The sequence below is a fragment of the Gymnoscopelus microlampas genome, assembly GCF_963454915.1.
Source record: "Gymnoscopelus microlampas genome assembly, chromosome: 17".
NCBI lineage: Eukaryota > Metazoa > Chordata > Actinopteri > Myctophiformes > Myctophidae > Gymnoscopelus > Gymnoscopelus microlampas.
The window spans coordinates 25,348,397-25,363,396 of record NC_139954.1 but is presented as its reverse complement, the minus strand read 5'-3'; the positions used below and the strand labels follow the sequence as shown (position 1 = coordinate 25,363,396).

At 44.0% G+C, this 15,000-nt stretch overlaps 1 protein-coding gene across 7 annotated transcripts in view; it reads right to left on the bottom strand.

Moving 5' to 3' along the window:
• Positions 1-15,000, bottom strand: part of dgkh (diacylglycerol kinase, eta) — a gene marked incomplete at its 5' end in the record, with an annotated part of 73,814 nt that overhangs the window by 4,639 nt on the left and 54,175 nt on the right. For 6 of the 7 annotated variants that reach the window (XR_014602723.1, XR_014602724.1, XR_014602725.1 and 3 more), the window contains 14 exons: positions 1-616; positions 5,330-5,435; positions 5,929-6,048; positions 6,302-6,394; positions 6,517-6,622; positions 6,867-7,030; positions 7,382-7,516; positions 8,038-8,151; positions 10,373-10,480; positions 10,714-10,810; positions 11,025-11,135; positions 11,472-11,589; positions 12,964-13,098; positions 14,976-15,000. The exon at positions 1-616 is cut by the window's left edge; the exon at positions 14,976-15,000 is cut by the window's right edge and continues 110 nt beyond it. Coding sequence is in view for 4 of the 7 variants with exons in the window: in XM_084084472.1 (XP_083940598.1) it covers positions 564-616; positions 5,330-5,435; positions 5,929-6,048; positions 6,302-6,394; positions 6,517-6,622; positions 6,867-7,030; positions 7,382-7,516; positions 8,038-8,151; positions 10,373-10,480; positions 10,714-10,810; positions 11,025-11,135; positions 11,472-11,589; positions 12,964-13,098; positions 14,976-15,000 (1,485 nt within the window). The remainder of the gene's footprint in view (positions 617-5,329; positions 5,436-5,928; positions 6,049-6,301; positions 6,395-6,516; positions 6,623-6,866; positions 7,031-7,381; positions 7,517-8,037; positions 8,152-10,372; positions 10,481-10,713; positions 10,811-11,024; positions 11,136-11,471; positions 11,590-12,963; positions 13,099-14,975) is intronic. The other variant, XM_084084471.1, reaches the window with a different exon arrangement.

Genomic DNA, 15,000 nt, shown 5'->3' with positions numbered 1-15,000 from the left:
CATAGCTGTCTAATGCGACCAGGCATGGAGCCAGTAAGCATCACCAGTCCACATGATATTGAACTGAATGAACTGTACATACACAGCATCCCACAGAGAACACTCATGGAAGTCCCAGGTTTTGCTACTCTGACTTTGTCATCTTGAAGCGGACAAGCCAGCTGTTGACGATGCTGGGTTTAGTTGCATACCTGATTCTGTGCTGTGAATGGAAATTAAGTCGTAAATGGCTTTTTTTTGTCAACATCCATAACTTCTTTTTGCACTTCCATTAACTTTCATACTCATCAGCTATCATTTTGGCACTGAATCACGCATACAGACACACAGATGAACACACCGACGCATCTCAGTCAAAACTCTTCCAAGGCTTTCTCAACACACGGACAGATGAAATTCTTGTCATCCTTGAAATACGGAGCTTTTCCCATGCTGCCTTCGGTGCTTCGGTGCTCCCAGTCCCAGCCTCTGTCAGTGTGGTAAAGAGGAAAGCCTGTTTCCCCTTTCTCCGGTAGCTTCTACTTCAATGTTAGAAGTCAACCATGGTGGCCTTGGCCAGGTCCTTAGTTCCCTGGAGAATTCTCTTCATATGACCCACTTTCGATATCCCCAGATCCTGTGGAGAGAGAAAAAGACTAAAGACATTGTCCTAATCCACTCCAGCGATGTCACACGCACACATGCACACGCATGCACGCACACACGCGCACATGCACACACGCACACATTCTGCTGTGGAACAGATTAGACTCAACATCATAGAAATAATTTCATTATTTGTATGTAGCCTATATAACTATGATATACATTCTTATGGTTTGTACCCAATCTTACATTCAAATGTTTAGCTGTGGTTTAGTTTAATCCATTCCATGTATTTACACGTCCACTAGCTCTACTGTATGTGAAGGTACATAGAGAGATATGTGACTCAAGTAAGATTTTCCTCCAAATTTTTCTTTTTCATGTAGCTATTTATCCTCACAAGCTTACAAGTAGTACTGGCTGCTAGTTGGTCATTTGCTCCTATTCTGAGACACTGAATGAGAAATACTGGCACAGTCCAGGAATTTGTTACGTCACTCTTGACTGTCTCTGTGCCGCATTTGTGTCTGTGTGTGCTACAACACTTTCAGCTTTGGTCATTTTAATGCTTTCATTACCAGCCATGACAGTGTGGCTGGCATTGTTTATTGCCTATTACTGAAGTGGTTTTCAGTGCAGTGTCAGGTGTTTATTTGTCTGTCCGTGGACATATTTTGTCAACATAGCATCACAGCCATTCAAGAAGCAGTCACAAAACTTCGCCATACAGACCGATTTGGTGTCACAGCTGTTGATTTTCATTAAAACTAAGATATCGTTGCTGTCCGGCAGAAACCAGCTAACTCCATTCTTCCGCTTTTGCATTTTTTTTCCATAAATCAGTGCTATTGAATACCCTTTACGTCTGTGTGTTGATTAAAAAAATATTGAACCAGGTATTAAAAAGCGCTTTTGACAAAACCACCATTGGATCCTCAAACTTTCTGCTAAACCAGCTAAGTCCACCAAAGGGGGGTGGAGTTAGCTGGTTTTGCTGACTCCAGGCTCCACCCCCTTTTGACCTCCCACCTCATTGTGAGCTTGGAGGTCCATTTAGCTGTTCTTATCAGTGATGAACAAAACCTCCTAACTCCACTTTTTATTTTGTTTTTGCCATTTCCTGAAAAATTAACATTTTGGAGTTAGCTGGTATCTGCCGGACAGCAGAGAAATGATACATTTCTATCACTGAAATTTCAAGTACAGTTTGCTATGGGCAGAGTGCTCAGGATGCATGCCTTGTATATGCTTTAATGACATTAACCACATGAACACCAGCGCTCCTATTCTGGGGCGAATATGTGGCAAAAATATCCGATCTACAACCTGGCAACGTGACACACTGTGAGTTTGTAGATTGGCTATTTCAGCGAAGATATTTGGTGTAGAGGGGAAAAGGGAGGAGACCAAGTATAGACCCCTGGGGAACACTGGTCAACTAATTATATAGGGTATAAGTAGTTAAACGCACAGTGTTTGATCTGTGATCCACTGGAAATACAGGATCAAGGGAAGCTTCTTTTCAGAGTACGTCAGTTGCTTTGTGTATAGCATAGACAAACCTTATACGGGGACCCCACCCACCAGTTTCACACTAGCCTGGCATGGCCAGACTAATATCACTGCGTAGATATTAGTCTGGAATCTCTGTGTGGAACCTTTCCAAGGGGCGAATTAAAAAAATACCTCTGGTGATAAAGCCGTCCCATATTTGCATACGGGGCCCTGATTGGCCCCTCACTACTTCTTAGAGAGTGAAATCCAATCACAGCTGAGCGGTGCCAGACCAAATCTGCAGCCTGTGGTCACCTGCAGTTCAGACCACCTTAGCTTAGCCAAACCCAGCTCCAATGTCAAACGCACATGCACACACGCACGCGCACACACGCGCGCGCGCACACACACACACACACACACACACACACACACACACACACACACACACACACACACACACACACACACACACACACACACACACACACACACACACACACCACACTTGCCAAAGCTCACAGCTCTGCCTCAACCCCATCCAGTCTAGCCAGTTTCAGGCTAACCATCCCGATCCCACCCCATCCCAGCCCAGGCCAGCTGAGGGTCACCCAGCCCCCAGAACCTGTCCCCCACTTCCTGCCAGCAGTGACCCAGGGTTCAGCGAGTCATAACGAGGCACTATGGCACTAAGCAGCACTCAAGACAGAGGAAGCCAAGCAGAGCAGTGCAGCACAGCGCACGCAACAGGGGGAATAGCTGACAGGCAGAAGAGTACCAGAATTACAGACATCCAGAGGAAAATGAGAGAGAGAGTTCATTGGAGGGGTAGGGGCAGATAACAGTGAGTTGTGATAAGGGTTGTGAGTAAATCAGTTTGTGTGTGTATACCTTCAGGTCCCTTCTTTCCAGGTGCAGCAGTTCGGAGCCCCTGATGTCGTGGCGGGTGAAGGTGTCCCTGTATTCTCCCAGGCTCAGCTGTTCCAGCCAGACGCCTACCTCCTCTGTGCCCCACCTCTCCACTACACACACACACACACACGCACACACGCGCACACACACACACACACGCACACACACGCACACACACGCACACACACACACACACACGCACACAAACACAGAGCAGAGCAGAGAGGGGCTCAAGAGTGCCACTCATGTATGCGCACACACACACACATTCACCTACTTGTCCTTGATCCTAATTTATACTTCAGCACTCGACAGTGTGTTGCTTTTATGAAAATCACTGACTTTCAAACGAAAAACCTGATGTGACAAGGCATTGTGTTTTTCGCCTGAAAGCCAGTCAATGACAGTCGTGCGGCAAATTATAATTTGGCTTTGGAATAATTGCTTGTCCAATTCTCTCTCTCTCGCTCTCTCCGTCTCTCACAGAAGTAGACCTCTGGAGCTCACACTCATACGAAAAGCCAACACAGCCACACCATCTCACATGGGAGGAGAACTTGTGGTACAACTTATCACTGGAAAGAATGAAACCAGGGAAGGAAGGAGAAACGGAGGAATAGGAAGAGGGCAAGTAGTGGTGGCAGCTGGCGGAAGGAGGAGGGGTTAATAGAGCCAAAGTTCGGTTCATTACAAGGCACTGGACAGAGGCGTTCCAGAGAAGCTGAGGGCATGCAGGTTTTCCACCAATCAGAACACAGAGAGGGAGTAGGAGGTAAAGGGGAGGCGGAAGCCTGTGCAACCTGCAGACGGTACGTCCTAGCCAATCAACGCCTTCCCCAGATGACCAAGCCAATCAACACGTTCCTGTTGATTTTAACCAACACCCCTCCCAGACTGCAGCAACACAACATAACATAGTCATTTGCAGGCCCAGCTGGAGCACTAATAGAATTGATTACATACACATACGCTGTATACGGTGCTATGCAGCACATTCAACCCAAGAAAAAAACAGACTACAGAATGTCCATGAACTTGATTTCAGTAGTTGTAGTGTAGCAAGTAACAGAAGCATTTATTTCCAGCAGCCTTTCCCACAGATGCAAACTTGTTCTGCCTCTTTGACCTTGGTCTGTGCATGAACTTGAAGCTGCACATTTAGACATATCATATCCTGAGTGAAGTGATAATAAGGGGTAATAATGGATGGTTAGGGTCAGTCTGAGGCCTAACAAATATCACATCACATCTCTCTTCTCCCTGCAGGACATCATGATACAGTATGAACTCTGTGTGTATGGAGTGTGGGGGAATCATTAACAGTGAAAGGAAATTATGGCAACTGTCGACCATGTAGCTCAAGACATATCTAGGCAGAAACCCTGTATGTCCAAAACCATTACTTTTCAGGAAATGGAAAAAAGAGCTTGTGTTTCCATGGATCCATCCAGTGGTAGTCACTCTCTTGTCGCTCTTGTTAATACTTTTCATTGGTAAAAAAAATATTCTTAACCACTTTCAACCTGGCATCCCTAGTATTGGGCATGTCATTATAGCTGAAAATGGTCGAAAATGTTAAAACCTTTGTCAAGAAATTAGCAAATATACCAGCTTGCAATGTTGCATCGCGACGGGTTGTGAAGGTTTCTGCCTGACAGTGATGAAATTCATCCATATTGCTTACATCAACATGTGTATACGTTTTGGGTATGTGTGGGTACAACTCTGTATGTGTGGACACATCTGCAGCACGCATATTTGTCTCCTGTGTGTACTTTAAGGCCTGATAGTCTTGCAATTGACCATTCCATAAAAACAATCAGGGTCAGTCAGCACGTATACAGTAAGCCTTGCCGAGCTATGTGGCCCATAGCGCAGGAGCCTATCCCCTGTTTCTATACAAGTACATCCCTCAGCCGTGATGTACTGTACACCCCCTGGACATGATGCTAGTACGTCGCAGTGTAACATCCTGTAACATCACTGAGAGTGAATTTAACTCTGAGAGTATTACCTATGGAACCAAATCAAACCTACAGGTCTATTTAGTTCCATTTGCACACGCTATGAGTTAAATTAACACCTGAACTATCCGAACAGCCATCTGGTGGGTAAATGCAAAAAAATGATTTCCCTTCCAGGGACCAGTAAATGCTCCCCTTCCCAGTACAACTTTTTACTGGTCACCAGCATGCATGCTCTACAGTACAACATGTGGCAGCGTGAATGATGGTGTGTTCTCTCAAGCGACCGTGGACAGAGAAGTACAGACAGGCCGACTGATGTCCAGGCCTGAGTGGTCTGTTCTGGGCTGAAATGAAAGCAGGTCCACGCGTACCTGACTGGGGGCTGGTCTTCTTTGTGGCCTTCTCCTTCTTGAACTTGGGCACTATACGGAACATGCTGCTGCGACTGTTCCTCTTGCCGTACTCCAGAGAGGGGTCCTGGCACACAAGCATAATCAACCTATAGCCTTTCATTTAGCCACTCAGATCTTGCGTTTCCAGACATCATGTGGTTCTCAACCCCAGTCTTGGTGCACCAGGCTATTCCTTTTTTCTTATTTTACCGGGCAGGTATTTGCATTCGCCAGGTGTCTCTGGATTATATTATCTCCTAGAATTAAAACCAGTAGTATTCTGGGTCCCCTATGTCCGCAGTTGAGAACCACTACAATAAGAGATTTAATTTAATTAGCTAGTGGTGATGATAGCTATGAGTATTATGTGATATTGTTTCACAGCGTCATGTTTTATTTTCACATTATTTATGTGTTTACATGGGGTGCGTGTGTGTGTGTGTGTGTGTGTGTGTGTGTGTGTGTGTGTGTGTGTGTGTGTGTGTGTGTGTGTGTGTGTGTGTGTGTGTGCGTGTGCGTGTGCGTGTGCGTGTGCGTGTGCGTGTGCGTGTGCGTGTACTGTATATAGGCTGTCTCACCTCTTCATCGTCAGGCTGCAGTATGTAGTAAAGCCAGGGAATCTCTCCCAGTTTTCCCAATTCCACCTCCACATTCTGCAGGGCGTTTGACAGCTGCTCCTCCTCTGGGGGGTCGAGCTGCTGCAGAGGAGAACACAGGCCTCGATCAACACTGATATTCAGACATGAGATAGTGTTCTAAACAAATCTGTCTTTTCTTTTTTTAGTCAGTGAGCGAAGGCATAACCACACTATGGCTTGATCAAAGCTTTTGAACCAACATGAACAACTGAAAATGGACAATGAACAAGCTATATTTTGGGAGCTAAAAAGGGGGGAGGGGTTGCAATAATGTGTGCTATAATATAATGTATATAGAACCTTAGTAACTCACCAGGGCGATACGGCCAACTAGAATTGACTCTGTCTCGTTGTGGAGAGCCTTGATAGTACTGGCCACCTCTATTGCTGTGTCCCTGGTCAGACTCTGCACATACAAGACCAAACACCTCACTTAGAAACATCGCACAAGAGTGACAGTCCACGTGGTGATGTGAGGCTGAAAACATGCATGTGTCGTAGTGACTTGTGCCTGTCCGTCTGTCTCACCTCAGGGAACTTGGGATGTGTCTTGTTGATGGCGTGAGATGCTGCATTGACGGCGTGTGCAAGCTCCTGCTCTAGAAGCCCATTGGTCTTTGCCGCCTCACAGATCCTGCAATTGAACAGAGAGTTATGGGCCATGTAAGATGTGGATATTAGTAGTGACATACATAATAGTATTTGTACTTAACTGCATGTTATACTGTAACTAAAGGGTTATACTTCTTGTTGTGTGGTGGTGTTGTACACCAAAAATAGCCACTCACAGTCACAACGCATCGCAGCGCAACACATTGACACATTCATACATTGACACACTAACACATCCAAGTACAAATCAGACATTAGTGTTTGACCTGGTGATGAGCTCTTCTGCAGCACGGGCACACATCTGGACAAGGGTTGCCTCCTCCTCAGTAGCCAGGTCCACAGACTGCTGGGGATAGAGGTGGGGACGCAGTGGCAGAGGCTTGTCATACTTCAACTTGTCCTCCCATGACTTTAAGGTGTTCTCAAAAGCCTACAAGGGGGAGAAGGGATCAGAGGGATGGATGGATGGATAGAAAAAATGAAGGAATTCCAGGAAAAGGGAACTTTTTGTTGTTGTTGTTGTTGTCACAGTACATTTTGCACATCATGATGTGAAATTTGGGTAGCACTTGCTATGCATCCCATGTGTATAACGCATTATACACATACTTATAAGGCATTATAATCTGCTCATACCGAAATTTGTCCTCTGCAGGATGGCTCTCAGTTGTTCTAAGTACTGGCTGGACTATCATGGAATTTGCTGTGCACCTTCACACAGCCCAGATGATGGCCCCTAGTCATTTTGGTAACACAATTGCCTCCCTTCCTTTCATCTTACCCTGTCTCTGGTGAGCATCTGGGCTCTGTTCTTGTGTTGAATCTTGATGACTCCAGGAGGCTGGATCCAGGCCTCTCCATCCACCTGAATAGGAACCCCCTCGTCTCCCAGGATGGTGATCTTTACTGTACGACACTGATAATGGACAGAGATGAGATTAAATTGATGACACACAAATAAATACTAATAATACAAAAATACGTAAATAGACTATGTATATATATATATATATATATATATATATATATATATATATATATATATATATATATATATATATATATACATAGTCTATTTACGTATTTTTGTATAAATACTAATAATACAAAAATACGTAAATAGACTATGTATATATATATATATATATATATATATATATATATATATATATATATATATATATATATATATATATATACATAGTCTATTTACGTATTTTTGTATTATTAGTATTTATTTGTGTGTCATCAATATATATATATATATATATATATATATATATATATATATATATATACATATATACATATATACATATATACATATATACATATATATATATATATATATATATATATATATATATATATATATATTTATATATATACACATATATTGTATATATACAAAAAAGGTTGGTTGGTTTGTGGTTTCACCTGTGCAATGCGATGATGTTGCAGTTTAATGACCCTGGACACGGCCATTTGCATGCTCCCAAAAACAGCCACCACCTCTAGGATTTTATCATCAAATGACGGAGCACAGAAGATCTGCAAGGAGAAAATAATCCGACTGAAATATCAATTCAATTCAATTCAATTCAACTCAATTCAATTCAATTCAATTCAATTCAATTCAATTCAATTCAATTCAATTCAATTCAATTCAATTCAATTCAATTCAATTCAATTCAACTCAATTCAATTCAAGCAGGATATTTCAATCAACTGGTCTTACTCTCCAGTCTTGTCCAGTGTTGTAACAATTGTGTGTAATCATTCTAGTTTGTAAATGGTGGATCAAAGTTTTCAGTTATGTGATGCTCTCAGTTTTATTCTCTACTTCCACAGCAGTTTAGCTGTGTGAGTGAGAAGTGCATCGTTTCCGAAACTAGAGGCTCCCAACATTTCCCATGTTATTGATTTCTCACCACAAACTGTGCATGACAAGCTTAATTAATGCTTTGGTGGAATTTCTTTCTTATGTATTTTCCACTGAAAAATAAAGAAATAAATAATAATAACTTTTTTTAGTTGAATAACACATAAACAGCTCACTAAACATATTTACTGCCACCCAAGAGCATCATGGGAAATCAACACAGTGAACTTCAGCGGGCCCGCCCGAGAGAACTTTGAGAGAACTTTGACACCTTATTTTCAAAACTTGACAATTTTGTTAATATCTTATTATTCTGCGGTGTGACAAACTATTACACTATTACATATTATTATGTAATAATACTTCTTTCTTGGTCTACTGGGAGTGTGTGCAAAATTTCAAATGGATCGGTCAAGCGGTGTCCGAGATTAGCTGCTCACAGACAGACAGACACGGACAGGGGCGAAAACATAATCCCTTCCTCTGCGAGGAACACACACATGCATACATGTACATGCACATTCTATGTAAACAAAGGAACAATTGATAGAAAAGAAAAGTAGTCCTCTGAGGACGGGCCACTAGGTGGACCCCTGACCGACTTCAGAAACAGTGCTTAACACAACGTTGTGTTACTAAATTGGGCGTTATGGCAACATGTTGATAAATGCTGTTAGGTGCATAACATTCAATACCATATACTTAACTATAACTATTCTACCCTACAAAGCCAAAGTGCAGTAACTGCTTTTTTTTTTTTACTGATTAGTGGGTTTAAAAGTGTTTCAACTGGTCAGCCAAATGAGATATCGGCATACACGTGATATTACACTAATTGTATCTGTTCTTGTGCTTTGTAGGGCAGTATAATTGCTCTTGATTATTTGCTGATAATACTAGGCCATTAAAGCTACAACAGAATTTAATAGGGAATCTTTCGCAATAATAATGATTTTGGGCACTATGTGTGTCTAATACATTTTTCTGGGTTCTTGTAATATTTAGCTCAAAGACTGGCAAAGGAAAGGGATCAATTGTTGATGTAAATGTGCGTGCGTGCGTGCGTGCGTGCGTGCGTGCGTGCGTGCGTGCGTGCGTGCGTGCGTGCGTGCGTGCGTGCGTGCGTGCGTGCGTGCGTGCGTGCGTGCGTGTGTGTGTGTGTGTGTGTGTGTGTGTGTGTGTGTTGGATCAGTTCCACTACATGTCCTCTCTCCCTGCTTCCTCTCCTCTAACGGTTGCATAACACCAAACACACAGTGTGTGTGTGTGTGTGTGTGTGTGTGTGTGTGTGTGTGTGTGCGTGCGTGCGTGCGTGCGTGCGTGCGTGCGTGCGTGCGTGCGTGCGTGCGTGCGTGCGTGCGTGCGTGCGTGCGTGCGTGCGTGTGTGTGTTGTCCAGGGACAACCTCTGCAGGGCCCCACAGAGTGATGTGTGTGTGTGTATGAGAGAGAGTGCGAGCTGAACAAACTGACACTCCAATCCGTCAACAGCTCTTGTGTTCTGAGCTTTAAGCAAACAAGCACCAATATCCCTCACTCACACACACACACTCACTCTCTCTCTCTCTCTCTCTCTCTCTCTCTCTGTCTCTCTCTCTCCTGGTCAACGGGGTCATCTAGCTAAGCTGACGAAAGAGTCTCCTCCTCCCATTACTTACAGGGCGGAGAGGAGAGAGAAGGCCAGGCATGGACTGGCAGCCTGGTCAAGCTCTCATCGTCATCATCTTTAAGAGGGAAAATACCCCCTCAATACACGAGCCTCTTTCCAAAAAGTGGAATGCGTTTGACCTGAGTTGGACTGCACTGATTGGCCTGGTCAAACATGTTGGACTGCATTGGAAAATGAACACACAGTCTCTCATCCAGGATGCAGGATGAAGAAGTCTACTCACGTCATCCTCCTTGGTGCCTCCCCAGAAGTTGGTCCCACCAGCGTAGCTGGGAATGTTTAGCACCGCAATACCCTGGAGACTGGGCAAGGGAATGTACTGGCCATCACACTAGGACACACACACACACACACACACACACACACACACACACACACACACACACACACACACACACACACACACACACACACACACACACACACACACACACACACACACACACACAAACACAAAAGTTACACATCATGAACATGATATCCCAGAAGGACGTTGATATAGGACAAAGAGAAAAGGCTGTTTACAAGTCGTGGATGTGGCAAGCCTATTATTTAATTTCTCACCTCTAACTGGACCTTCTGCTCAAGGTTCTTGTAGGTTCTCTGCAGCAGCTCCTTTGTGCCCAAAACTCCATACCACATCATGTTCTTGGTACGACTCCTGGGAGGGGAGTGGAAGGGGGAAAGCGGTAAGCAACGGACGAACAATAGAATAGGTGGGTGTTATTTCAATGGAGTCTAATTGCCAAAACGTGTAACTTTTATTAATTCAATACATACAGTATGTTTTGTTGCAATATCTCTCTTTATTGAACTTGTACTATATGTATGGATGTATGTATGGGTGGAAAACTGGAACACTGGGCATGTTTGACCTGCATTTCTCTGGGTGCTCCTCTCTCTTGTTGTTGAATTCCAGGGAGATCTTGGCATCAAGGCCGATGCCAAAATAGTTGTTCATCACACACTTCTCCATGTAGCCCTCCCTGGGTGGGGGACAGGCACAGTGAATACCAGACAACTCACATAAATGTCAAGTGTAAGAGACTACAGAGAGAGACACACAGAGAGATACAGACCACAGATCTATAGTCAGTAATTATGTAGCCGATGTGTCCTGATTTTTAACAACTATAAACTTCCATATCCATATTTTGGGCATGTCATAGGCTGATCTATAAGCTCACAACGTGTTGCGTTGCAACACGTTATGAGCTTATAGATCGGCTATTTGAATTTCAGTGGGCTAGAGGACCGGTCGCATCAGACCCAAATATATGGCATTGGTCGGGCTCTAGTTTATAGTCTAACAGTGTCCTTACAGTGAGTCCAGATCAGGGTCAATGAAGGGCGTCGCACCAAATGGGTCAATGTTGGCCAGTAGCATCTTGCTGATGATGGAGCTGCCAGCTATGGAGGCAGCAAGACCAGCACGCAAACCTGCACAAAACACACACACACACACACACACACACACACACACACACACACACACACACACACACACACACACACACACACACACAGACTTTAGGTAGCCTATCTCATCAAACTGTCGGTCCGCGCACGCACCTTCTAGCGCTGAGAGCGCAGCAGAGGAAACAGCGATGGACAGGACTGCGGCTGCAAGGGAAGCTCTCTTGCCTGCAGTCAGCTGATCACTCCGTGTCCCACTCAATTCTTAAAAATGCAGCGATTGATGAGGATATATTCTCATCTTTACGGTAAAGGCACGCCTCCAAGTGCTGCCAACCAAACTGAATCTGTCCATCTGGTACCCCAATAAACATGACTCTTACTGCCTACACCATGGACAGTATCAGACCATAGAGTCCATGTCCCATATATTAAACGTAATGTTTACAAAGGACTGTACATAGCAAGGCATGACTTGAAGAATTGTTGACATTATTACCAAAGATGTGTCACCCACATTTGATTCCTCTGTTGTGTTTTACAAAAACTCCTGTGTGAAACCAGAAATGTTTCAATGCAATGACCCCCATGTATTTGCAAATATAACAGCAAATACACCAGACGTCATTGTGATTGATGAGAACAGCAGAGAGGTTTTCCTATTGGAAGTTGGCTGTACTTTTGATTCAAGTTTAGAGGAAGCTTTCCTTACTAAACAAGTAAAATACCAGCCATTAGTACAAGCCATTATACATCTAGGTTATAAGTGTCAGCTCTTTGTTTTTATATTTGGCAGCTTGGGCCATGTCCACAGGCTGGTGGTCAGGGGCTTGAGGATTATGGGGTTGTCCAAGTGTAAGGCAAAGCAGCTTGCAAGATATTGCTCAATCTCCTCCATTATAGGCAGTCGATCTATTTGGAGGAGAAGGTGCTTCCTGTACCCATCATTTTTCTCCGGTGTCGGTAATATGGCAGACGGAAGTGTATGACCAATGTTAACTGTGAATACGTTCATGCGCATTTGTTGTTTATATTCTGGACTTCTTTGGACTGAAGCATTGTGACACATGTTGTTTCAAGTGAGTGGGAGATTCGAAGCAACTGAAAAATATTTAATGTATTTTATAAATGTGGACTCAAATAAAGAAATTGAAATTTGTTCGTGTGTCCATCTGTATGTGTCCATCAATAGCAGTGTGTATGGACGTGCATGCATGCGTGTGTGTGTGTGTGTGTGTGTGTGTGTGTGTGTGTGTGTGTGTGTGTGTGTGTGTGCGTGCGTGCGTGCGTGCGTGCGTGCGTGCGTGCGTGCGTGCGTGCGTGCGTGCGTGCGTGCGTGCGTGCGTGCGTGCGTGCGTGAGTGTGTGTGTGTGTGTGTGTGTGTGTGCGTGTGTGTACCAGGGCAGATTATCCGTGTGTTGAGCACAGGGAGGTTCTCCTTGCTGGTGGTGAAGGGTGTTATGGAGAAGGAGCCACAGGACTGTGTGCTACGACTCATTCTCCTCTCCGTAGGAGAACACGGGCTCTTGGCAGCTGTACAGGGAACAAACACACAGACACACTTTAGTTTGTTTGTCCACCATTTTGCCAGCAATATTTTCATTGAGGATCATCTCCGTTGCTTCTCTGTTTAATTGGAGGATTCAAATGATTTGAGATGGAGGAGGATGAGAGAGGAAAGAGGAATAACCTCTCGTCAGGGAAGGATGGATTTGACCACTTGAACACAAGCGTCCGTATTCTGGGCATGTCATAATAGGCGAACATACAACAACATATTCTGCAAAAATAGCTATATCTACAGTACAAGCTTGAGCTTGTAGATTGGCTATTTTCTAAGATATTTGGTGTAGTGGGATAAAGGAGGGGACAAAGTTTAGACCCCTGGGGGACTCTGGTCAATGAGGTACATTGGGTTTAAATGGTGCACATTGTCAACATTACAAGGAGTGTACCAACCACTTTGTTGTACAATGAATTGCGAAAATATAACAAATCTACAAACTCACAACACGTCATGACTCATGATGCTATGTATTGTGAGTTTGTAGATATGCCATTTTTGCTATTGGAAATTGTGAAAATATTCATCTATAATGACCAATGCCCAATACAGGGAGAGGTGTGAATGTCGTTTTGTATTCTACATTAACTGGTAAATCTCTACTACTTGAAAACGTTGACATTAAAAGAAATGATTGCCTATAATGACAAGACCAAAATAGGGACGCCAGGTTGAAACTTGTGTCCTTTCCTTCACTAAGTGTGTCCCGGCTTTGTTTGTTTCAGCAAGTCCAACTGGGTAGTGGGTACCAATGAGAGGAAAGAGACAAGGAGAGGAAACAAGGAGGGGATACGCGGCGGAGGGACACCGATACCCCGCCACCCAACCACCCCACGCCCATGCTGGAAAATGTGTGGAAGGAAGGAAGCAGCCCCCATGATAAACAGGAAGAGCTTCTGTCCCAGAGACAATAACACATCCTATAAGACACACACACACACACACACACACACACACACACACACACACACACACACACACACACACACACACACACACACACACACACACACACACACACACACACACACACACACACACACACACACACACTTTATAAAGGCTGCACCATCACAGTTTCCACGGGTAAAGCCATATATTATTAAACAGAGCTCTCCATTGCCAGAGACTGCAGTGGCGACTGGAGATAGAAAGATAGACAGCCTAGCCTGGCCCAGAAGGTGGAATATCACAGAGAACAGTTTCTCTATGCACTTTTAACACTAATACTTCAGTTTATTTATGACAGGAAACGTGATTTGCGTCAGCACTTTTTCCATTAGCTACGGCGTGTGTCTGGGTGAATGGGAGATGCAGGGAGTGCTGGTTCCACTAGGTGGCATCATATATTACTGTGTACATCCAGTGTGATTTCCTCGATAGCAGTTCTTCACATAGCACAAGTTACTCTCTGATTTGTTGTGACTGCAGTGTGACAGCAGAGAGCCACAAGAAAGTAGAGGTCACTACAACAGCATGTAAAAGAGCTAATGAGATTTATTTTCAAAAAATATCAAAACATCAAACCATGAATTAAAAACGAAAATATTGGAGCTGAGGGGGCCGTCGCTTGGAATGATGCCAGCCGGCAAGGTGGGAGCTTTGGAATGGAAACAGGTTATGGGTTTGGAATGCGGCCAAGTTTTCACCAAGTAAACATCTTAGAAATGGAATCGGGACCAGCCGACTGGAAGAGGAAGTGGAAGTGCAACAGGGCTGAGACTAGACAGGTTTATTTGTCACTCACTCTTACAGGTACAAGCAATGAAATGTTAGAAGCTGGGTAGACTGGTCACTGATTTGACTCTGGGTCAAAGCAGTAGTAGAATAAGGAATGTATTCTAACCACATGATAGTGCCTCCAGTTCCTT